This window comes from Rhincodon typus, chromosome 37 (assembly GCF_021869965.1).
Source record: "Rhincodon typus isolate 14 chromosome 37, sRhiTyp1.1, whole genome shotgun sequence".
Taxonomy (NCBI): Eukaryota; Metazoa; Chordata; class Chondrichthyes; order Orectolobiformes; family Rhincodontidae; genus Rhincodon; species Rhincodon typus.
This window is the reverse complement of record NC_063368.1, coordinates 21695223-21721028: the sequence shown is the minus strand read 5'-3', so window position 1 is coordinate 21721028 and position 25806 is coordinate 21695223. Positions and strand designations below refer to the sequence as shown.

General features: G+C 41.6%; 1 protein-coding gene across 1 annotated transcript in view; it reads right to left on the bottom strand.

The window, feature by feature from the left end:
* Nucleotides 1–25806, bottom strand: part of LOC109923235 (glycogen [starch] synthase, muscle-like) — a 64015-nt gene that overhangs the window by 16428 nt on the left and 21781 nt on the right. The window contains exons 8-15 of the mRNA XM_048617600.1: nucleotides 24611–24717; nucleotides 22719–22778; nucleotides 12338–12416; nucleotides 5635–5748; nucleotides 4366–4492; nucleotides 2351–2446; nucleotides 1494–1657; nucleotides 546–626 (exon numbers count right to left, since the gene is read on the bottom strand). Coding sequence (XP_048473557.1) covers nucleotides 546–626; nucleotides 1494–1657; nucleotides 2351–2446; nucleotides 4366–4492; nucleotides 5635–5748; nucleotides 12338–12416; nucleotides 22719–22778; nucleotides 24611–24717 — 828 coding nt within the window. The remainder of the gene's footprint in view (nucleotides 1–545; nucleotides 627–1493; nucleotides 1658–2350; nucleotides 2447–4365; nucleotides 4493–5634; nucleotides 5749–12337; nucleotides 12417–22718; nucleotides 22779–24610; nucleotides 24718–25806) is intronic.

Below are 25806 nucleotides of genomic sequence, written 5' to 3'. Positions count from 1 at the left end.
TATTGACTTATAGAGTTATGGTCACTATTCCCAAAATGTTTGTCCATTGAAACTTCAACCATTTGACCAGCTTCATTCCCTAGGATTAGGTCTAACACTGCCCCATTTTTAGTTGGACAATCTATGTACTGGCACAAGAAGCTCTCCTGGATGCACTTTAAAAATTCCACTTCTTCTAATCTTTTCACACTAAGGCAATGTAATGCCCTGCAACTAAAATCCTGTTTCTTTTGCACCTTTTTGTGATTACCCACATATTTGCTCCTTTATCTTCCTCTCACTTTGGGAGGCCTGTAGTATAATCCCAGCAAGGTAATTACCCTTTTTTTATTTCTAAGCTCTACCCAGACGGCCTGATCTGACTTGATTTGATTTATTATTGTCACCATGTACTGAGATACAGTGAAAAGTATGGTTTTGCATACTATCCAGACAAATCATACCTTACGTAAGTACATCAGGGTAACAGAACAGAATGCAGAATATAGTGTTAGAGCTACTGAGAAAGTGCAGAGAAAGATCAACTCTAATCTTTGATTACTTACGGCAGAAATCTCTGCTATGTCATGGGAGAAGTTATTGGGAAAGGCTTTAGAAAGGGCCAAGAGTCTGGCATGGGTGTAATACTGAAAGAGATACAAACACACAATCAAACAACAATGCAGCCCATACAGTAAAACAAGAAGACTAAGTTATTATCCAAGCCTGTCTATAACAGGGACATGATGTAACCCACACACTCTATGAAACATGCTCACCAGCCACGCAATCTCCTGTCAGGGCATTAAAAGGACAAAAACATAAACAAATTTAGCAAGAAATCTGCAAATATCCTACCAATCCCTAGTGATAATCAAACAAAATTCAGAAGACCAAATCTTGACAATGGAATAAAAAGTGAGTAGAATATTAACAATTTGCAGGAGGTCAGCAAATGGGTGAAATTAGCAGTAATATGGCAGATAGGGTTTAATTCACAGAAGTGTAAAGCAATGCACATTGGAAGGAAAAATGAGAAGAGACAACGTGAAGAAAATGATACAAATTTAAACTGGATACCATATTTTGAGCTTTATGCATTGACCCAGCATGTAAAATGACCACAGATGCTACCAGACCTGAGTTTCCCCAGCATTGTGTGTATTTGTAAAACAACACCATTCTTCCAGCCCCACAGATCATGTTTTCACATACACTCAGTCTATTGTTACCCTCCCTTCTCAGCCAAAGCATATTATACTCGTATTACCAGTCAGCCTCAATTTTCCCCAAATGGATGCTTCACTTAACGCTGCTTTGTAACTAATTCTTTATCCAGTCTACCCACTAGTCCTACTGTGTTAAACAGCCTCCTGGATCTTGCTATCACTGGTGAGATCTCACTGACCATGTGCGGAAATAATGCCTAATTACAGCTGGTACCAGAAGGGATGAGAAGTCTTTACTAAAAAAAAAAACTGTTTTCCTTGGTTCCTTTCCAAATATGTGCTTACCCGGCCAAGGTAGCGCCAGTCAAGCAAATCAGAGAGCCGCTCTGTGCGATTTCTCTGAATTACCCTTTGCCGTCGTGTCTGTTGAGAGAAGCTGTAGAGGAATGAGGTTAACTGATTGCAGCACTCATCCAGGCTCTTAAATCGACGATCCAGAATATAGATTCCTGTCAGAAAAGTATCAATATTCTTAGGCTCACTGACATCCCTCAGGCAGGGGCAATCAAGTTAAACGTTTCTCTAGTTCCAAGTGTGCAAGTATTCCTGAACTTCACTAATGTCTTCACCAAACTAATGCCTATTTCTAACAATTAAGGGCAACATGGTGGCTGAGTCATTAGCACTGCTGCCTCACAGCACCAGGGACTTGGGTTCCATTCCACCCTCAGGCGACTGTCTGTGTGGAGTTTGCATGTTCTCCGAGTGTCTGCGTGGGTTTCCTCCGGGTGCTCCGATTTCCTCCCATGGTCCAAAGATGTGCAGAGTAAGTGGATTGGCCATGCCAAATTGCCCAATAGTGTCCAGAGATACACAGATAGGTGGATCAGCCATGAAAAAAAACAGGGTTATGGGGATACGATGGGGTTGCGGATCTGGGCGGGATGCTCTTCAGAGGGTAGGTGCAGACTCAATGGCCAAACAGCCTGTTCTGCACTGTAGGAATTCTATTATTCAATGAGTACCGAAACTTACTATATAATAGGATGGATTTTTTTTTCCCCCTATCTCTGGTGCTCCCAGTTAGATTAATTTGTCTAAATAGCAAAAATCAACACATCTGAGGGGTAACAAAGGGGGATGGCACAATAAACATCAGGGACAGAACCAAGCACATCACAGAACTGCTGACAAAGGCTCACCATATGCAGAAGGGTCAGTGATGTGATGCTCCATGAAGCAACCAAAGCCAGACAAATTGGTAGAAATGCTCGGAATTCCCATCACTGTGCATTCCGCTGGGAGAAACAGGATTATTCAGAAACACAATTAAAAGAATACAAGCATGAAACATCATTTTTATGCCCTAGCCTATATTTTTTGTAAAGTTTACGCTTCTATTTCCATAAAAAAAAGCATAAGAGCCAATGAATATTACACTAACAGTTGAACATCAATAATTCTCAGGCACAGAGTTCCTCTTTAATGGATACATGAATGGCAGAAACAGACGATAATATTGGCAGTGTGCAGTTCCAAACTTGTCATTGCCACTTAACTGGCAGGAGCTGGAAGCCCAGTGGTACTATGGAGAACTCATTGGATTTCTCAGCCATGAAACCAAACTGACCAAATATTTTCCAACTTCAATTATCAGCCTGCGCTGAGTTCAAGGTCTCTGGAACTGTACAATTGGACACGCTGTTCCTGGTTGAATTCCATTCCTGATGTCTATCCAGGAACTACCTGCTGGAAAATGCATCAATAGGCAGTAGATGGAGACAGAATAAGACAGATGATGATATAGCCAGCTGTCATAAAGCCTGCCTGGCTTGTAGTTCTGTTCTCTGGGCAGAGCCAGTGGCAGCAGTGGTCAAGACTGGGATTACAAGCAGTTTCCAGAGTGTAGGATCCCAAAGTCCAGGGCAAGTAGGGTGGGGATTGTCAGGGCCACAGATGGTAGGTCCGGAAAAGGTGATGGAATGGTAATTTCAGTGGACACATAATCTAGGGCGGGGGGGCAGGGTAATACAATCCCATTGATTTCAAATTTCCTAGGATTCCTTATTGACTCTATTTCTGCCTTGATTTAAAGGACAGTCACTCTCGTCTAACCACCTAGGTTAAGCACATTTTTTGGTCAAGTGCATATTTAGGCTGTTATGATCAGAACTGAAGCCAACTGGCCCTTACAGAAAACTAGGTGAAGGACAGAACTGAAATTAATCTTTCAAAAGCATTTATTCAAAGACACTCACCTCCAACTGAAAAGCCACCAGTGTTTTAGAGTCATGTACAGCATGGAAACACACCCTCAGTTCAACTCGTCCATGCTGACCAGATGTCCTAAATTAATCCAGTCCCTCCACACTACCAAGAATCCTGCCATCAACCCTGTATTCTACATTCAAATTTGACCTTCCAAAACCAATCACTTCACGCTTTTCAGGGTTGAATTCCATCTGCCACTTCTTTGCCCAGCTCTGCATCCTGTCAATGTCCCATTGCAACCTACAACAGCCCTCCACGCTATCCACAACTCCATAAATGATAGAACAGTTTAAGATACTGCCACTGCTGCACACTTACAGACCCATAGCCAGCTCAATCTTGGCTCAACACATCGGACTATTCCTGAAAACTGGCCTTTTTGGCTGGTGAAGGATTTCCAATTTGTTAGTTAGTCTCAAAATTACTTCTGTCCTCTTTCCCAATGCAGTCAGCTTTTTCAGCAGCTACAGACCTTTGGATCTGGGATACCCTGAGATTCTCATTCTGTGCAAACAGCTAAGTATTGTACTAAACACATTGGAGTCCTCAACACATTGATGCACTTGCATTTTCCTACAGACAGCAAGCGAATACAACAAGTTCAAACTTTCTGTGGCATGTTTAGTCAGTATCTATACTATTAGCATTGCATCTCATGTTATTTAAATACATTTAAGTGTGGAATCAAGTGGCACAACTGTATTTCCAGAAAGCCTTCTAGGGAGCACTCTATCTTGGACAAGAATCTCTGGACTTTTGTGTCTAAGTACATGTTTAGTAATTGGAAGCTGCTGTTTGATTTTTACAGAAATAATGGTGAGCATTGATAGTTGTAACATTTCTCTAAACATGCTAGCTCCTGCCATGAAGCAGAGTGTGCCACCTATCAATATTTCCTCTTCTCGATTATAAATTCAGTTGAATGCAGATCATATACTGCTCTCACCTGGTGTATAACCCCATGGCTCATAGTACGAAGGAAATACCCCCAGGTGACAACCACGTACAAACTCTTCATAATCAAGTGGCAGCAGTGGGCTGGTGGAAGACAGAAATTCAGGATGGAAGATTACCTAAACAATTAAAAAATGGTTATTTTCATACCTTTGCAACTTGAAAAAGCATCTGTGCACGAATGGAGAGGAAATAGTGAAGGGCCAGAGCACCATTGTGCAGATGCACATAATAGCTTCAGTTAAGTTCTGTTAAATGCTGGGATATCTAGAATGCAACAATGCCAGAAGGAAAGTGACAACTTAATATAATTGCACTGAGCAGAATTCAGTTGGAAATTCAGTTGAAAGCACTGAAAGATTGAAGAGATATTAATTGTCTCTCACTGTATTCTTTTCAGCCTATCAATAATGGGAAATGTTTGCGAGTCCACATACTGATTCTGATCCTTCTAATTTTCAAGTTCAATCGTTGCTTGACGTGGTGATAGGAAATAAAAGAATTGCTCCAATTTTGCAACTTAAACTTTCAGATCCCTGAGAGGGGATCTGCTTAAGCTTCAAGTTGAAGAAAAAATAAATATGCTTTTTCACTTTACAGTTTTAAACATATATGAACACCAAGTTACAAAAATAATTTTTTGTGAAGGAGTTTGAGGGAAATAATATTGAGTAGTGTAAGTCACAAAATTAGGGTGCAGAATAAATAACTTTGGGGAGACAATGGCCTAATGATATTATTGTTAGACTATTAACCCAGAAACTCAGCTAATGTTCTGGAGACTTGGATTCAAATCCTGCCACGGTGGATGACGGCATTTGAATTCAATAAAGAATTTGGAATGAAGAGTCTAACGATGACCATGAAATGGGATGGGCGATAAATGCTGACCTAACCATTGATGCCCTCAACCTGCTTTGAAGCAGGAAGAAGGCTCCATAATATCTAACACAAAGTCTTGCTGCATCTGACCCGAGACACCGAACAGAGGGAGGATTTGCTTTTCAACTGCACTTGTTTTACTACGCGCAGTAGTTCACAAATAATGAGGTATTTGCGTAGTGTAGAAATGGCTGTAATGCAGGCAGCGTGTAGAGAGTACCTCTGGATATAGGTTTCCCACAATGAGAAGAGTTCTATTCCCCAGTATTAGCATCCTTTTTAGTAATGAACACAAAATTCACTCAAACATTTCAGTCTGGCCTTGTGTTGAGGTAAGACTCCATTCAAGTGCAGGGAACATCCTTTTCCAGGTCCTCACCTTTACTCGGTCATTGGGATGGTTAAACAAGCCAATGCGTCGAATTGTGTTCAGAATTGGATCTGTGGAGTCATCCAGCATGTTGTGTGTGCAAACCGGAGGCAACGAACGACGCTGAAGAACAGAAAGAAAAATATAAAATTAAAGAACTACTCAATTTTTCAGCAGAGATCAGAGCATTTTCATCTTTGTCAAGTCTGTCAAATGTAAAATACAAGACACACTGATTAGGAGCAGGAGGTGGCATTTCAGTTCCTTGAGCTTGTTTTGCTTTTGAATTAGTTCCTGGTTAATCTGTAACCCAATTCCTTTGAGCCATATCGTGGATGTTACAAAGGGGCAGAGTAACTGCATGTTGGGAATAAACTGATCACGGCATAGATTTCTAAAGATTAAGTTATGTCTAACAAATCTAGTTGAATTTCTTGTGGAGGAAATGAACATGGTAAATAAGGAAGTGTCTGTGAATTTTAATTACAATGATTTCTAGAGGTCATTTAACAAGGTTCCACATAAGACGTGGTAAGGGAAGATCAGAACTATTAAAATTCCAGACAATACATGAATGGTGATTAGTTAATTTGTAGGAAACATAACAGCCTAACAGTTGGACTATCCTATCTCAAATGCTTTTCCTCAGAGGTTACTAGTCCTCAGCTCTGCATTACATTAATTAATAATTTAGCTAAAGCAGATTGAAGCAGCAAGCTCCACAGGCAAGTGTGTGGCTCAGATTTTTGAACCTAAGGAATTTAGATCACCGTTTGTAGAGGATAAGAGCGACTTCTGAGCCACACAAAGAAATAACTACAAGCCAGTGCGCCGACAGATAACATAATAAGAAAGCTAATGGAATATTATTAGCCTTATCTTACGTGTGTTCGCATACAACAGGATAGAGATCGTTACAGCTGGGCTCAGCAATTTGAATACAGCTGCCAGCTCAGTATCAAGTCAAGTTGCCACAGTGTTACCAGACCACAGCACTGCTTTATAACTAGAGAGAGATGACCTGGTGGTGACTTAACTATGTAGGTGAGGGGAGAGGTTGAGAAGGAGAATCCTTCAAGGTAACCTCAGCCGGTCAGCATCACACCAGTTCTCTCTCTCTCTCTACACACGCACGCGTGCACTCTCTCTCTCTCCCCGACACACAACCATCCCCCCCGCACCCCCACCACCACCACCACAACCGGCCTCAGGAGATGTAACACAGATTTACCAGAACGATACAGGAGTAAACAGTTTCATTATGATGACAGACTCTATGGCATTTAAAGTTCTGATTATGCTGGTCATTGTTTTATATAAACATTCTCCCAACTTTCATCTAATCTGTCAGCATATCTCCTATACCTTTCTCTTTGCTCTCTCAAACTTTCTATAAAACTTTCAACCACTTCAACGTCACCGAGGAGAGGGACATGACGGATGTTGAGGTTAGGGATAGATGTTTGATTACTCTAGATCAAGTTGGCATAAAGTGGGGGGGGGGGGGGGGGGGGGAGGAGGAAGTGTTGGGTATTCTAAAAGGCATTAGGGTGGACAAGTCCCCAGGTCCGGATGGGATCCATCGCAGGTTACTGAGGGACGCGAGAGAGGAAATAGCTGGGGCATTAACAGATATCTTTGCCGCATCCTTGAGCACGGGTGAGGTCCCGGAGGACTGGAGAATTGCTCATGTTGTCCCCTTGTTTAAGAAGGGTAGCAAGGATAATCCAGGTAATTATAGACCGGTGAGCCTGACGTCAGTGGTGGGGAAGCTGCTGGAGAAGATACTGAGGGATAGGATCTATTTACATTTGGAAGAAAATGGGCTTGTTAGTGATAGGCAGCATGGTTTTGTGCAGGGAAGGTCATGTCTTACCAACTTGCTAGAATTCTTTGAGGAAGAGATAAAGTTGATAGATGAGGGAAGGGTTGTAAATGGCATATACATGGACTTAAGTAAGGCATTTGATAAGGTTCCCCATGGTAGGCTGATGGAGAAAGTGAAGTCGCATGGGGTCCAGGGTGTACTAGCTAGATGGATAGAGAACTGGCTGGGCAACAGGAGACGGACAGTTGTAGTGGAAGGGAGTTTCTCAAAATGGGGAACTGTGACCAGTGGTGTTCCACAGGGATCCATGTTGGGACGACTGTTGTTTGTGATATACATAAATGATCTGGAGGAAGGTATAGATGGTCTGATTAGCAAGTTTGCAGATGACACTAAGATTGGTGGAGTAGCAGATAGTGAAGGGGACTGTCGGAGAATGCAGCAGAATATAGATAGATTGGAGAGTTGGGCGGAGAAATGGCAGATTGAGTTCAATCCAGGCAAATGCGAGGTGATGCATTTTGGAAGATCCAATTCAAGAGCGAACTATATGGTAAATGGAAAAGCCCTGGGGAAAACTGATGCACACAGAGATCTGGGTGTTCAGGTCCATTGTACCCTGAAGGCGGCAATGCAGGTTGATAGAGTGGTCAAGAAGGCATACGGCATGCTTTCATTCATCGGACGGGGTGTGGAGTACAAGAGTTGGCAGGTCATGTTACAGTTGTATAGGACTTTGGTTCGACCACATTTGGAATACTGCGTACAGTTTTGGTCGCCACATTACCAAAAGGATGTGGATGCTTAGAAGTGGGTGCAGAGGAGGTTCACCAGGATGTTGCCGGGTATGGAGGGTGCTAGCTATGAAGAGAGGTTGAGTAGATTAGGATTATTTACATTAGAAAGACGGAGGTTGAGGGGGGACCTGATTGAGGTCTACAAAATCATGAGAGGTATAGACAGGGTGGATAGCAAGAAGCTTTTTCCCAGAGTGGGGGACTCAATTACTAGGGGTCACAATTTCAAGGTGAGAGGGGAAAAGTTTAAGGGAGATATGCATGGAAAGTTCTTTACGCAAAGAGTGGTGGGTGCCTGGAACGCATTGCCAGTGGAGGTGGTAGAGGCGGGCACAATAGCATCATTTAAGATGTATCTGGACAGATGCATGAATGGGCAGGGAGCAGAGGGATACAGATCCTTGGAAAATAGGTGACAGGTTTAGATAGAGGATCTGGATCGGCGCAGGCTTGGAGGGTTGAAGGGCCTGTTCCTGTGCTGTAATTTTTTTTGTTCTTGTTGTTCACTTCAGCTGCTTCATCAATGACCTTCCCTCCATCACAAGGTCAAAAGCGGGGATGTTCGCTGACGATTGCACAATGTTCAGCACCACTCAACTCCTCAGATACTGAAGCAACGCATGCCCAAATGAAGCAGACCTGGAAAATATCCAGACATGTACTAACCAATGGCAAGAAGCATTAACAAAACACAAGTACCAACCGCAACGAAAGACAATCTAACCACCACTCCACCGTATCAACATTTCTTGGGTGACCATTGACCAGAAACTGAACTAGTCTAGCCATGTAAATTCTGTGGCTATAAGACCATTTCAGAAGCTAGGAATCCTGCAGAAGGTAACTCACCACCTGGCTCCCCGGTTCTGTCCACAATCTACAAGGCACAAGTCAGGAATGTGATGGAATACTCCCCACTTGCCTGGATGGCTGCAGCTCCAACAACACTCAAGCAGCTTGACACCATCCAGGACAAAGCAGCCCGCTTGACTGCACCACATCCATGAGCATCCACGCCCTCCACCACTGACACTCAGTAGCAGCAGTGTGTACTATCTACAAGATGCCCTGCAGAAATTCACCAAAGATCCTCAGACTGCACCCTCCTAACTCACAACCACTTCCATCTAGAAGGACAGGGCAGCAGATACATGGGAACACCACCCACTGCAAGTTCCCCTCCAAGCTACTCACCATCCTGACTTGAAAATATATCACCATTCCTTCACTGTTGCTGGGTTAAAACCCTGAAATTTCCTCCCTAACAGCACTGTGGGTCTATGGATTGCAATTGCTCAAGAAGGCAGCTCACCACCACCACAAGGTCAAATCAGGAGCAAACAATAAATGCTGACCAGCCAGTGACACCCACATCCATGAATGAGTAATAAAAAATTGTTGATGCAAGTTTAACATCATTGTTATCATATATGAAACAATGCAGTTGTTAACTTGCTCACCAAACTGGTAATTTTGTTTGCAAACGTTTCATCACCATGCTAGGTAACATCATCATTGCGCCTCTGGTGAAGTGTCGGTGTTCTGTCCCACTTGTTATTGATGTGTCTTGATTTGTTGGGGTGGGTGGCATCACTGCCAGATTTGTTTCTTAGTACAAAAACAAAGTTGCTGGAAAAGCTCAGCAGGTCTGGCAGCATCTGTGAAGGAGAAAACAGAGTTAACGTTTCGGGTCCGGTGACCCTTCCTCAGAACTTTGTTTCTTAGTGGTTGGTATATCGGGTCCAGCTCTACATGTTTGTGAATGGAGTTCTGGTTTGAGTTTGAGTACCAAATCGTGTATGTGAATGGTGAATAATAGCGGTCCCAGAACCAATCCTTGTTGAATAATACTTTCCACCATTTGTCTGTCTGAATAACTCTACTTAATCTTTAATCTGATTTTAAAACCAGCTGGCTATCCCTCTGTTACCTCTACTCCACACAGAGTCATACAGCACAGAAACAGACCCTCTGGTCCAACCAATCCATGCCGAACATAATCCCAAACTAAACAAGTCCCAAATGCCTGCTCCTGCCCCATATCCCTCCAAGCCTTTCCTATTCATGTACTTATCCAACATGTTATGCTGTTGCCCATGAGTCAACTATGCAATATCTTTTATTTTTCTATGGCATGTGGGTATTTCTGGAGAAGATGGCATTAGTTGCTCAATTGCCCTCGAACTGATTGAAATGTCCGACAGAGCCAAAGAGGAGTTAAGAGTCAACTATACTGATCCGAGTCTGGAGTCCCATGTAGGCCAGACTGGGATAGAGGATTTTTCATTCCATAAATGATGTTGCTAAACCAGATTTTCTTTTAAATGACAATCACCATTAGTTACATGGTTACCATTAGATTCAATTTTAATTCCAGATTTTATTAAATTCAAATTTCACTATCTGCCAAAATGAGATTTAAACCCATGTCTCAAGAGCAATAGCCTGTGGTTCTGGATTGCTAGCCCAGTGACATAACCACTGCGCTATCTCCTCTCAATTGAAGGCTTTTTTTTGGAAATCCAGACATTTACTGCAGTCCCTTTAACTATCCTTTATGTTACATCTTCAAAGAAATTGATAGGGTTTGTCAAGTATGACCTCATGACTTTTCAATTTGAAATTTCAGCTAACTTCATTATAGTTTCAGAATTTGTTCCTTTCTTTTAAAATCACATTCCCAGGTAAAATTCCATTAACCTTCAATTATGCATAAGTTCAATGATCTATAACTTTCTGGACTTGTCTAAGGTTTTGGAGTAGATTTGTAGCTCGGGTTGTGGGTGTTGAGGTTGGTTGGTTCGCCGAGCTGGTTTGTTGTTCCGCAGACGGTTCATTACCGTGCTTGGTAACATCCTCAGTGCATCTGGACTTGTTTTACTTCCTTTATACACACACGTCTTTGTTTCCCTGTTTTCATGTCCAACATGTAAAATACTGTTTGAAAATTACATTTGTCAGAAAACCTGACATCTTCCTTCACAGGGGAAGATCTGAGCAAAAACAGTAAGCACAGGATCCCACAGGGTGGAATAAGCAAGCGTTGTGCATATACAGAACCCAAATCCGCTGCACCATTGTAAGATCTAGCCCTCCTTATTCACTGGCTAAACATTCTTCCCCTTTGCACCAGGGAGTAATCCAGCATCGTGTTGATTCTGAGAGTGCTAGAGTTTTGGACATTACAATATACGTGGCTTCCCTAACTTCTTTTCACAGATGATGCGTATTTATATAGTGTCATTTGTGAACATTGGACATTCCAAAGTATTCTACAGTCAATGAAATCACTGTTGTAATGTAGAAATTACAGCAGTCAATTTATACACGAAGCTCCCACAAACAGTAATGTGATAATAGCCAGACAACCCTTTTTTTAATGTTGATATCAGGATTGATATCAATTAGGACAATATACGATTCCCTTGATCTTTGAAACAGTGCCGCTGGATTGTTTACAATCAACTGGACAGATGGCAGCAATCCATTGGACCGTGGGTTCTATGCTCTCCAAATTTATCAAATTTCTCCTCCCTTTCTCTCTTTAAATGTTTTGACATTTTCTTTTGATCTTAACTTATAATGTCATATCCATAATGCTGGTCTCCCTGGTAGATAGAGAACAAAGTAATCGTTCAATATTTCTGAAATAGAGTTGTCATTATGTGAATTTATAATGAGCAGCCTTTCACTGCCTTATCCTAATTTTCTTATGGATGGATCTGCAGAAAACTTTTCCACTAAATTTAGTTGTGCAGTTTCTCTTTGCCTTCCTTTTTTTTGCAACCTTTTGTGTCCTTTTTGATCCCTTTGGTTGCTAATCTAGGGTTATATTCTTTCACAGAACAAATTAGGGTTTTTTTCAAGGAGCGGGCACACATATAACCTGCTGAACAGCTCATTCTGCACCAGATCACTCCCTGATTCCAAACCATACATCATGAGACTCAATTAAACAACATTTAGATACACACATTATATTTAATCTGCAATCACAGCACTGTTTCACACAGGTAATAAATCAGTGACAAGACAGACCTAACTTGATCTACCAACTGTAGGACATGTTTTAACAGATCTTTCTCACCTGGGTAGACAGCAGGGCTCTTTTCATCATGACAAAATCCTCCTGGTCAATCATTTGTTTTGCTTCTGGTAGCTCTCCACTGCACTCAAATAAAAATAAAAAGCCAAGCTAAGCTATATACATTATGTTAAAACATCTGTTCCTGATACACTGTCGCATTCAGCAATTTGTTCTTAGTCTGCTGTTCATCAGAGTTTCCAACATTCTACAGAAGAGTGCCAACACTTTCTGAGCCACCAGCTCCATCTACATGGATTGCATCCACTCAAAGCTTTCTTATACTCATATTTATGCAGCTGACTCAGTTACTTCTAAAATCTTAATTTGCTTCCACATCTGTTACAGAGAACATGTGATAATAAAACACCATAGCAGGTTATAAAAATAACTTGTACCTTATATAGTGCCCATAATTCAGAAAAACTCAAAGATGCTTCATAGACAAAAACTGACAGGGTTGTAGGAAGAGAAATCAGGAGCAATGACTGAAAGATGCAAGTATGAAAGTGGTTTTGTTAAACGGGGAAAAGTATAGACGCAGACATTTAAGGAAGTAATTACAGATATTTGGGCTCAAATGGCTTTAGTTTGGATGTAAGGCTAGATAGATACATCAGAGGGGCATTATGTGATTGTTGACTTGCCAGAAGAGTCACAGGTTGGGGGTTTAAGGAGAGTGGTAATCAATGTAGATCAGTGAACACAGAGGGTACATAAAGCATGGTATAAAATGTGCCACAGGCAGAGGATGAGACAACATTTTTGGAGCTCAGAGATTGGAAAGTCTCTGCTTCATTTTTCACTGAAGCACAGTGAAATTGCATTCAAATCAAGACACTGGCTAAAACTTATTTGAACCTACTGACAGAGGGATTGTAGAATCATAGACCACAGAAAGAGCCTTCAGTCCAACTCATCCATGCCAAGCAGACATTCCAATCTGACCTAGTCCCATTTACCAGCACTTGGCCCATATCCCTCAAAACCATTCCTTTTCATAAATCTATCTAGGTGCCTTTTAAATGTTGTAACTGTACTCACCTGCACCACCTTGCTTGTTCCAAACACACACCACCCGCTGTGTGAAAAAGCTACCCCTCAGATCCTTTTTAAATCTTTCCATTCTCACCTTAAATCTATGTCTTCTAGTTTTGGACTCCCCTACCCTAGGAAAAAGACTTGGCTATCTACCCTATCCATACCCCTCTTGATTTTATAAACCTCCATAAGGTCACCCATCAATCTCTGACACTCCAGGGAAAAATGCCCCAGCCTATTCAGCCTCTCCCCTTTGTAAATCTTTCCTGCACCCTCTCATGTTTAACAATGTTCTTCCTATAGAATGGTGATCAGAATTTGTTATGACCAATGAAGGCAAAGCATGTCAAACTCCTTCTTCACCACCCTGTCTTTCCTTAGATATAGAGCCCAAAACTGCTCACAATATTCCAAATGCAGTCTGACTATGGTCTTATACAGCCTCAGCAGTACATCTCTGCTCTTGTATTCTTGCATTTGCCTTCCTACCTGCCAATTAAACCTGCAGGTTAACCTTAAGAGAATCCTGAACTAGGACTCCCAAGTCCTTTTGTGCTTCAGATTTCTGAAGCCTTTCACCATTTCGAAAATAGTTTACGTCTCTATGCTTCTGACTAAAGTGCATAACCTCACACTTTCCCACATTGTATTCCATCTGCCATTTCTTTGCTCACTCTCCCAGCCTGTCCAAGTCCTTCTGCAGCCTCTCCATTTCCTCAACATTACCTATCCCTCCACCTATCTTTGTGACATCTGCAACTTAGCAACAACATCCTCAGTTCCTTCGTCCAGATCATAAATGAAAATTTAGCACTCGAAACACCTACCTACAACCAAGGTCAGGCTAACTTTTTTCTCATTCATTCACAGGACGATGGCATCGCTGGCTAAGCCAGCATTTATTGCCCATCCCTTACTTCCCAGAGGATAGTTAAGAGTCACCACATTGCTGTGGGTCTGGAGTCACATGTAGGCCAGACAAGGTAGGAATTGCAGTTTCCTGTCTTCTGCCTCCCTCCCTTCTTAAACAGCGGTGTTACGTTAGGCATTTTCCAGTCCTCTGGAACTCTCCCTGACTCCACCAAGATCACCACCAATGCCTGTACAATCTCCTCAGCTATCTCCTTCAGAACTCTGGGATGTAGTCCATCTGGTCTGGGTGATTTATCCATCGTCAGACCTTTCAGTTTCCCCAGCATCATCTTCTTAGTGATGGCCACTACACTCACCTCTGCCCGCTGACTCTTCTAAAGTTCTGGTATGCTGCTGGTGTCTTCCACTGTGAAAACTGGTGCAAAGTACCAATTCAGTTCCTCTGCCATTGCTTTGTTTCCCATTACTACTTCTGCAGCCTCATTTTCCCGTGGTCCAAAGTCCACTCTTGCCTCTTTCCTTTTATATATCTAAAAAATTTCTTGCAATCTTCTTTTACATTTTTAGCTAGCTTGTTCTCCGTTATTGCTTTTTTAATTGTCCTCTGCTCATTTTTAAAGGCCTCCCAATCCTCTGGCTTCCTAGTAATCTTCACCACATTGTATGCTTTTTCTTTTGCATTTATGCTGTCCTTGGCTTCACTTTTCAGCCATTGTTGCCTCGTCCTTCCTTTAGTAAGTTCCTTCTTTCTTAGGGTGAATTATTGCTGTGGCTCCCAAATTACCCACAGAAACTCCTGGCATTGCTGCTCCACCATCTTCCTTGCTAGGTTCCCCTTCCAAACAACTCTGGCCAGTTCCTCCCTCAAGTCTTTGTAGTTACTTTTACTCAATTGTAACACCATTACATCGAATTCAAGCTTCTCCCTCTCAAACTGCAGAGTGAATTCTATCATATTATGATTACTGTCCCCTAGAGGTTCCTTCACTCCTGCCTCATTACACATCACCAAATCCAGACTTGCTGTTCCCTAATGAGGTCTAACAAAAGGTCCTCCAAAAACCATCTCGTATATATTCTACAAATTCCTTTTCTTGGGATCCGCAAACAAGCAGACTTTCCTAGCGTACCTGGATATTGAAGTCCTCCATGACTGTATTAGTGCCTTTCTTATGCCTTTTCTAACTGCTGATTTATTTTCTACTCCACAACGTGACTACTTTTGGAGGCCTGTACGTAACTCCCATCAGAGTCTTTTTTCCTTTGTGGTTTCTCAACACTACCCACACACATTCTATGCCTTCTGATTCTATATCACTTCTTGCTGTTGATGTAATTTCATTTCTTACTGCAACATCATACCTGCCAATTTCAATCTGCATTACAAGTTCATTTACCTTGTTCTGTATACTGTGTGCAATTAAGCACAACACTCAGTCCTGCGTTGACTGTCCCACCTTCTCACAGTTGTCCCTTTATCTACTGTGCCTGAAGTTAGATTACTGAACCTTTCCATAGTCTCTGTCCAAATACTTGTTCTGAAAACTTTAAAAACCTTCGCTGAGCACCCCCACTTAACTTTTTCTCTAAGTTTCCATACAACTGAACGCAAACACCACTATTCAATTTAAAGCCCTATCCACAACAACTGCCAGGACTCTGGTCCCAGCAGGATTCAGGTGGAGCCCGTCCCATCAGAATAGCTCCCTCCATCTCCAGTACTGGTGCCAATCTCCCATGAATTTGAACCTGTTTCTCCTAAACCAATCTTTGAGCCATCCATTTACCTCTTTAATCTTGTTGACCCGGTGCCAGTTTCTCGTGGTTCAGGTTGGAATCCAGAGATTACTACTTCTTTGGTTCTGCTTTTTAATTTAGCCCCTAGCTGCTCATAGTCCCTTAGCAGAGCTCCTTCCCCTTTCTACCTATATCGTTGATACCTACAGGGACCATGACAACTGGGTGTTTCCCCTCCCACTCTAAGGTCCTCTGCAGCCCAGATGAGATATCATGAACCCAGGCACCAGGAAGGCAGCACAGCCTCTCTATCCTTGCCAGAGAGAACGACGTCTATTCTCCTATACTGTCCCCGATTACACGTGTATCTGTAAAGAATTCATCACTTCAGTAATCTAAAGTTTTTTGGCTCCTACTTAACTGAGTATTTCTTTGTTGACAAGTTTTAAACTGTCTACTTGCAGTCTCCTCTCCCCCACATCCCCTTTTCAGACTTCATCTCTCCCAAGTCTCCTTGCAGCTTCCAACTATTCCCACACCCCACTTGTTGGAGCAATTTTCTGCCCCCAGCAAACACACTACCCCATGTGAATATGGCAGACAATTCTTCAGCCCTGCATAATGCCACTCTGGCAACTGGCACCAGCCCAATACAGTAAGGAGTAGTGCCCACTGTAGGGATTAGAAACAAGGTCAGTCTAGTGGATCTCATAGAATATTAATTCCCTAATTAGATCAGGTTAACAGCCTCAATCAGGGAGTCCTGGCTGACAGGTATAAACAAGAGTGTCAGGGCTCTGCTCAGTCTAGGAGCTGGCTCTGAGGGAGCTGGGTCAGTGCCATGCACTATGCACGTGTAAATAAAGGGTGACTTGGTGACAGGATACAGGCCTTCACGGAGTTATTTCACCCACAGCCCATGACAGAAAAATGTCCAGTGACTCCCTCATTGGCATTGCTTATTTAACTGTTCACTGCTCATCCAATCGGAGGCCTTTCTCTTGTGTCGGCTGAACCTAACTGCAGCAAGTACAGGAGATAATCAGCCTGTGATTGAAATAGCAGATCCTCATCAACTCTGTCCATTCTGCTTACAGGATGAGTTTCTTCTGATTGGTCACCTCCATGATTAAATTTTCTTGCACATATTGAGGACAGGTTCACCCACTGTGCTGTATGTTTCAGCCCTGGTCCAGGGAACCAGCAGGTGGTGCCTGCACTGGGCTCATGGTGTCAGGAAAATTGTCTCCAGTTAATTGGGGGCAGGAAGGGTCCACTCTGGGAATCCCAGCACTGACGAACAGATCTAATTAGGCTCAATAAGGAGTCACTTGATACCAATCAACCCTGACCCTAGCAGAATGGAGGGGTGTTTCACAGAATTAAAACTTCCTCACACCTCCCAAATGATACCCAGCAAACTGGCCAGGTTTCCCAGCGCCTCTCAGAGGAACCTCTCAATGACAAGCACCTCACCCCATATTGAGGGATCCAGCATCAGGAAGCAGGGGTCCACTGATAATCCCACATCCTCCTGCCACTACCTCAGACTTCCAGCAATGATCCCTAGTGAATCCAGCAATGATCCCTGATGAATGCAGCAATGATCGCTAGTGAATTCAGCAATGATTGCTGGTGAAGAACTCAAAGCAGATCCCAACGATGAGGAGGCAGTGGGGAGCTTCAGGTCTTTGACTGGTCAGCAGCTCTTTCTGCTCCTGGGAGTGAGTCCTAAGTCTTTTAGAGGCACATTAAATCCCTCAGAAATCCCCCATGAAGCCGAGTAGGTTTCCCAACCTTTCTTACAAATGCAAGTTAACACAGAGAAAGGAAAATCGATGTCAAGTGACATTAACACAGAAGGTTCCTGGGAACACAATCTAGTCCGTCCTATTACACAGAAACATAGAAACCAGAAGCAGGAGTAGGCCATTCAGCCCTACAAGCTTGCTCCACAATTGAACATGATCTTGGCTGATCATCCAACTCAGTACTCTGTTCCTGCTTTCACCCCAAATCCTTTGATTCCATTAGTCCTAAGAACTATATCCAGCTCCTTCTCGAAAACATCTGATGTTCTGGCCTCTACCACTTTCTGTAACAGAGAATTCCTCAGGCACACCATGATCTGAGTGAACAAATTTCCCTTCATCTCAGTTCAAAATGGCCTAGCCATCTCTATAGATTGAGCCTTCTAGTTCTGGACTCTCTCGTCATCGGGAACATCCTACCTTCATTTACCCTGTCTAGTCCTGTTAATCTTGTCCATTCTCCTACTCTATACCCACAACTTTGAAATTTCATTTCTGTCAAGTGCATCTCAACCTCCTTGTGAGATCTTTCCTCATTTTTGCTTCTACCTTCCACACAGGCAGCAAATTCCAATTATTCCCTCATGCTGCGTAAAACATTCTGCCTCACACCACCATATCTTTCCCATAACCTTAAAACTGTATCTCTTAATCCTGCCACCATGAGCTAATGGGATTAGCGTTTGAACATCAATGCTATTTTGCTACACCATCTCCATACACTTCATTGTCATTAACTTTCCAAAGCCTATCACTTTCTGCCTTGAATCTGCTCAATGACTGAGCTTCCACAACCCCTCTAAGATACAGAATTCCAAAGATTCACATCCTCTGAATGAAGAAATCCCTTCTCATCTCTGTTCTAAATGACCGACCCTTCATCTTAAAATTAAGGGACCTGGTTTTAGACTCACCAGCCTGGGGAATCATCTACATCCACCCTGTCATGCCTTATAAGGACTTTTTTTCTAAGTTTCAATAAGGTCATCCCTAATTTTTCAAGACTTTCTCTCTAGCTTCTTCCTTCAACATACTGGGATAAAGTTCATCTGGTCAAAGAGATTTATCAACCATCAATCTTCCTAACTTTTCAAGTACTACCTTTTTACGAATACTAATTTCTTTTAGCTTCTCAATATCACAAGTTCCTGGGCTGCCTGTTTAACTGCTCCGCCTTTTCCTCGCTCTTCATTATAACTTTTCCTGCCCTCATCAGCAATGGACTCACATTTGCCCTTACTAATCTCTTCCTTTTCTTTTCACATATGTGAAGAGGCCGTTATAATCCATCGTCATGCTCCTCAACAGTTTGCATTCATATTCTATGGTCCCTTTCTTAATCAGTTTCTTAGTCCTCTTTTGCCGAGTTCTAAATTGGAATCCAATCCTCAGCCTTACTGTATTTTTCTGACATCCTAATAAACCATTACCTTCGATCTAATGTTATCTTTCACTGCTTCCATTGCCCTTTGGGTGTTAATGCCTTAGAAGAATATATAAAATTGTCGTAAACCAAAGCATTTATTTAAGTACTACCCATTGTCTGTCTACCATCAAATCTTTTGGTGTATTTTCTTTTCAATTCACCATGGCCAACTTGCATCTCACACCTTTGTAATTTCCATTCTTCAGATTTAAGACCATACTTTCAATATGACTGATGCCACATTCAAACGTTATGTGAAATTTTATGATACTATGATCACTGTTTCCTAAAGGCTCCTTCACAACAAAGTTATTAATTCATAGAATCATAGAACCTCTACAGTGTGGAAGCAGGCCACTCAGCCATTCAAGTCCATGCTGCCCCTCTGAAGAGCATCCCACCCAGAACCCCCACCCTACCCTATCACTGTAACACTACTTTTCCTATGGCTAATTCACCTAACATGCACATCCCTGGTCAATACGTACAAGGTAGCATCACCAATCCACCTAACCTGCACATCTTCGGACTGTGGGACATGGGGAGCCTGTGAAAATTTGACACAGACTGTCGCCCAAGACTGGAACCAAATCCTGGCTCCTGGCACTGTGATGCAGCGGTGCTAATCACTGAGCCACGGTGCTGCCTTAATCCTTACATATTATGCATCACTGAATCCAAAACAGAATTATTCTTGGCTGTCTCGTCACCTGTTCCAGAACACATTTTGTATACAATCCAGAAATTCATTCACCATAGCATTAGTCCCGATTTGGAGAACCCAATCTCCGGATAAATGGAAGTCACCCGTTATTACTATATTAGCTACATTACATGCATCTCAAATTTCCTGATTTATACCATGCCCAACATTAATGCTACAGTTTGATGTTCTATAAATAACTCCCAACAATGTTTCTACCGCCTTATCTTAGCTTAAACTAAATTGATTCATCATTTTGATCCTTCAATCCAAGTCTCTTAGTACTGTACTGATGCTATCCCTTACTAGTAGAGCTACTCCACCTCATTTACCTTTTGGCCTTTACGTCCTAACTGGTGAATGTCCTTATTCAGTTCACAATTTTGGTCATCCTGTAGCCACGTTGTTAGAATGGCAATTAAATCATACTTATTTACCTCAATTTGTTCATTCAAATCATCAACATTTTTGACAGTGTTGCAAGCATTCAAATAGAGTGACTTTAATTATGCTTTTTCTACATTATTCCCTATGCTGATCCTTTTGGCGATTCATTTGCCTTCTAATTTTGCTTTCTACTTTTCTGCTTCATTGTAACAGTTCTACTTCTCTCTAATCTGAGCTTGCCTCAGGTTCCCATCCCCCTGCCAATCCAAGCTTCAACTTTCCCGCAACAGCACTAGTAAATTTCCCAGTAAAGTCATTAGTTTTGGCTCTCTAATCCATCCTGCACAGGTGCCACCTGCCTCAAGCATGGTGTCAATGCTTCAGAAATCTGCTTGCATGTCATAATTGTGTACTTTAATTTTCATTGCCAAATGTTCTACATCAGCAGAACAAGCAAGAGCAAATCCAGACAAGGGCAGCTAAACTTGGTTGGACAATATTGGAGTCACGCTGCTGAAAAATTATATAGTTGATTATAACAAAAATTACAGAGTTCAAAAAAGGGATACTTGTCAAAAAGTCCACAAACTCTGGATATTTGTTGTTAGAGGATGAATGAACTCGGGGCAAATTTAAGAAGGTGTTGGGTGATGGAGAAAAAGATTAACACGTTCACTCTGGCATCATGAGAGTTTATAGTAAATGACGGTGAGACGAGATGATATTTTCAAAGACTCAAGCAGGTCTGTCAGTGGATCACTAAGCCAGTTCCACGTTAATGTGCAAGCGTTTTCCCAGTGAAATGAGGGAGCAGAGATAGAGGCTATGATAGGGAACATCAGGATAGAAGATAATAAAGGAAACAAGGTCATCAAAGTTGAGGTTAAATAAATCAACAGCTGCGGAAGGATCATGATAATTTAAGTACCAAAGGCTATGCAATTGTGAGTTGCAAGGTCTAACTAATAAAGCCATTAAAGCAAGTGGATACCTGACTACACCTGTCACATATGCCAAGATGTCAACCATACCTACAGGTCTTGGGAAATGTACGTGGCAATGACAATATGACAAAGACACTGTATCCTTAGAGAGGTCACATACAAAAGATCTATACTGTCTTTTACAAAGACTGCACAGGGGACATTCAGTGATACTGAGGAATTCATAGGACTTGAATGTAACTGGCTGGGCCAGTATTTATTGTATATCCCTAACTGCCGTTGAAAAGGTAGTGGTGATTTGCTTTCTTAAAAAAACTGCAGTCTATTTGTCCACAACGTCATTAGAGAAGGAGTTCTAAGATTTCGACCCAGCGACTCTGAAGGAACAGGGATATATTTCCAAGTCAGGTTGATGAGTGGCTTGGACACTAAGTTACAGAGGGTGGTGTTCCCATGTATCTGCTACCCTTGTCCATCTAGATGGAAGTGGCCATGGGTTTGTAAGGTGCTGTCTAAGGAGCTCTGGCTCCCCTGGGATCAATGTGGAACTAGACTTTGGTGTACAGGGCACAATTTCAAAGCTTGTCAAGGTCAAAAACTTGGAAACTTTGGAAGAAGATTGCAGAGAACTTCAAAAAGAACATAGACACATTGGTGCAATATATTGGTACAATAGTAAAATCCAGTTACAAAGATACAAAAGAAATTTGTGAGAAAGTGTAAAAAAGATTCACAAGTATTCTCCCTGAGGATCCTTATTACACAAATAAAGTGGAGAAGATGGGACTGTTTTTCTTGGAAAAAAGATTGGAGGAGATTTGGTCGAAATGTTCAAAATCATGAAAAGTCTGAACAGAGGGGATAAGTAAGAAGTGTTTCTATTGGTGGATGGATTAACAACAAGAGGACACAGGTTAAAGAAACTGGCTACACAATGAGAAACACTTTTTCGAAGCGAGTGCTTAGGATTGGGATGCACTGACTGAGAATGATGTAGAATCAGGTTCAATCCAGGCAAGGAATTGGCTTTTCTGAGTTACCAGATCGATGGTGTGACGTGGTCGACCCCTCATTCACTTACTCAAGGAATCTCAATGTTTACCTATCAGTTTTTGCTCCCCTCACCCTCCACCATTCTACAAATTAGCGAAAGTAGCTAATAGGTTGAGATTCCTTACAATTCTTTTGAAAAATATTCATAATTTTTACCTATTTCACAGTCCCTATTAATTGTCCATTTCCCTTTATGTGCTAAATGCTCAGTGGAAACACTGAAATCTGAACATGAACAAAATGGTTTACCACCGAACATTAGGTGCAAAGTGTAAGTTTAAAACCGGATGAACCCTAGCAAAACTTTGGGCTGTCTGTTATAATTGATATTTTGTTTTATCTTAACTCAGCTCTAGTAGTCTAATCTAATATCAATCTCCTATTGTCATTCATGAACTACAATACTTACGTCAACAATGATTCGTACAACTTCTTTCCAAACTTCTCCTTCACTGCATTTGCTGTATCCCTGAGGGCAAAGAAAAAGCAAGACAAAATTCTCATTCAAAAGCACCCAAAGACTTTCAAGCAGCATATAATTTGCACAATGTACTACATATAGAATCTATATTAAGAAATATAGAATGCCCACAGCACAGTGTGGGCATATGAATGCACACAGGATAATGTAAAGCATATAGAGGCTTCTCCAATAATATAGACTCATAGCACTTGCAGTACAGAAGGAGGCCATTTGACTCACCATGTCAAAAGAGCTACCTAGCTAGTCCTATTCTCCAGCTCCATCTCCATAGCGCTCTAAACTTATCACTTTCAAATATACATCCAGCTCTCTTCTGAAACCTGTATGGAAATTGCCTCTACCACTCTCTAAGGCAAAAGGTTATCTTTACAGAATAGTACTATTCAACTTATCCTGATCACCCTAAAGCACCCTTGCATCCCCCTCACAATTTACAATCCCACCTGTTTTGTGTCATCAGTAAACTTGGAAATATGGCATTTGATTTCCTCAAGCAAGTCATTACTACGTATTGTGAATAGCTGGGGCCAAATCCTTGCTGTACACCACTCACCATCATCTACCATTAGAAAAAGATCCATTTATTCCCAATCTCTGTTTCCGGTCTATCAACCAATTCTCAGTCCATGCTGGAATTAACCCCCCAATTCCATATGCTTTAATTTTGACCACTAGCCTCTTATATGGAATCTTATCAGAAATCTTTTTTGAAATCTAAATACACCACATCCATTGGTTTTCCCTTATCTGCTTTACTAGCTACATTCTCAAAACTCCAGCAGTTAAGCATAACTTCTGTTTCATAAATGCTTGTCGAGTTTTTAATCCAGTTATCATGTCTTTGATCATAGGCTCTAGCAGTCACCCCACTACAGATGTTAGTCAAACTGGTCTGTAAAAATCCATGTTTTCTCTCCCTCCTTTCTTAAATAGTGGGGTTATATTTGCCACCATCCCCCCCCCAAACTATAGGGATTTCTCCAAAGTCTACAAAATTTTAGAAATGACCACTGATGCATCCAATATTTCCAGGGCCACTTCCTTTAGTGGATTCTCAGGCCTTGAGAATTTGTCAGCCTTTAACCCCATTAATTTCTCATACACAATTTTTTAAAAATAATACTGATTTTCTTCAGATCCTCCCTCTCACCAGACATTTAGTTCCTTAAGATTTCTGGGAAATTCTGTGAAGCCAGGAGCTAAGCTCATGTTCAGCCATGGGTTCGGGGAGCTAATAACATAGTTGCTGGCAGGCAGCAAGACTTTGTTATAAACAACAGAGTAATCAGCTCCTTGCTGCCAGTGACTCTCCATTTGTGCACACTCCAGCTCGTGTGTAGTAACCTTCTCCACTAGTTGAGCAAAGAGTTATGTAAACAGTACTTACAAACAGTATCATTAACTGGTTCTAAAAACATGCAATAAACCTTACCACAATCCTTGATTTGCAAAAGTGTTTTTTCTCATTTCAGTCCACAATCAAAATTATAGCAAAATAATTACAATGATAACTTCAATTTTGTAAAACTCACATTGGATGTAATTTGTGACACAGGCATGAGTTTTTCTGGAATGATAGAAGCAGAAACTTAATTGAAAAGACTCCGAATTTCAGGAAAAAATGGGAATAGATGTGGTAATTACTAATTAATAAAGGACAGGGTAAAAGGTTGGTATTTTAAGGAGACAGGTGATCATGGCAGATTTAAAATGAGAAAGGGAGCCCCAGAGTGCGAGCAAACTTCACCTAGCTGCAAATATCAACCTTTAAGTTATATCAACACTTCACTTAAATCCTTACCATCGAAGCTACTCACCATAGCTGTTTACGAACTGCCTGCCCTTTCAATGTCTCCACATTGAAGTTGTTGGTTTGTGCAGGCATAATAAAGAATGCAACCACCGTCACACGACTTTGATGAGCCTGCGACAATAGATATTTTTAAAATGAGTCATTCACATAAAACCAAGGAGAAACAAACTTTTCATTGCTTGCAATTTAGACAAACTTTGTAAACATTTCAGCATTCTCACACATTTACTAGGATACTAACTGTAACAGCATAAAATGTACTTAGGGGCATGATCTGCCAAGATTTATTATCTGAGCTCACCATTTACAGCAACAAACCCCACCCCACCCACTGAGAAGTGTGAACAGAAACCACAATTTCTCTGCAGACAGATATATTTTAATTCACTTTATTTTTTATTTGCTCATGGGATGTAAGTGTCAACAGTAGGACCAAAATTTGGTGCTTATCCCTAAATGCCCTGAAACAGGTGGTGATGAAGTGCCATCTTTAGGTGCTACAGGCCACATTCTAGGTACACCCGAAGCACTGTCAGGGATGGAGTTCCAGGATTTTGTCCCAGGGACACTGAAGAAACAGCCAATATACTTCCAAGTCAGGATGGCAAATGGCTTGGAAAGGATTGTGTTCCCATGCTTCTGCTGCCCTGGACATTCCAGTTGTTACGAACCATGAAAAGAGTTCATATTACTGAAAAGGAGGTGCCGGAGGTCTAAAAACACATAAAGGTAGATAAAATCCCTGGGACCTGATCAGGTGTGATTTTCCCAGAACTTTGTGGGAAGCTAGGAAAGTGATTGCCGGGACTCTTCTTGAGATATTTGTATTATTGATAGCCATGGGTGAGATGCCAGAAGACTGGCGGTTAGTTAATGTGTGCCATTATTTAAGAAAGATGGTAAAGAACTATAGACCAGATGAGCCTGACATCAGTGGTGGGTAAGTTTTTGGAGAAAATTCTGAGGGACAGGATTTACATGTATTTGGAAAATCGTGAGGGATAGTCAACATGGCTTTGTGCAGAGAAAATCATGTCTCACTAACTTGATTGAGTTTTCTTAGAAGAGGTGACAAAGAAGATTGATGAAGGCAGAGCAGTAGACATTTTCTATATGAGCTTCAACAATGTGTTTGACAATGTTCTGCATGGTAGACAAGGTTCTGCATGGTAGACAAGGTTCTGCATGGTAGACAAGGTT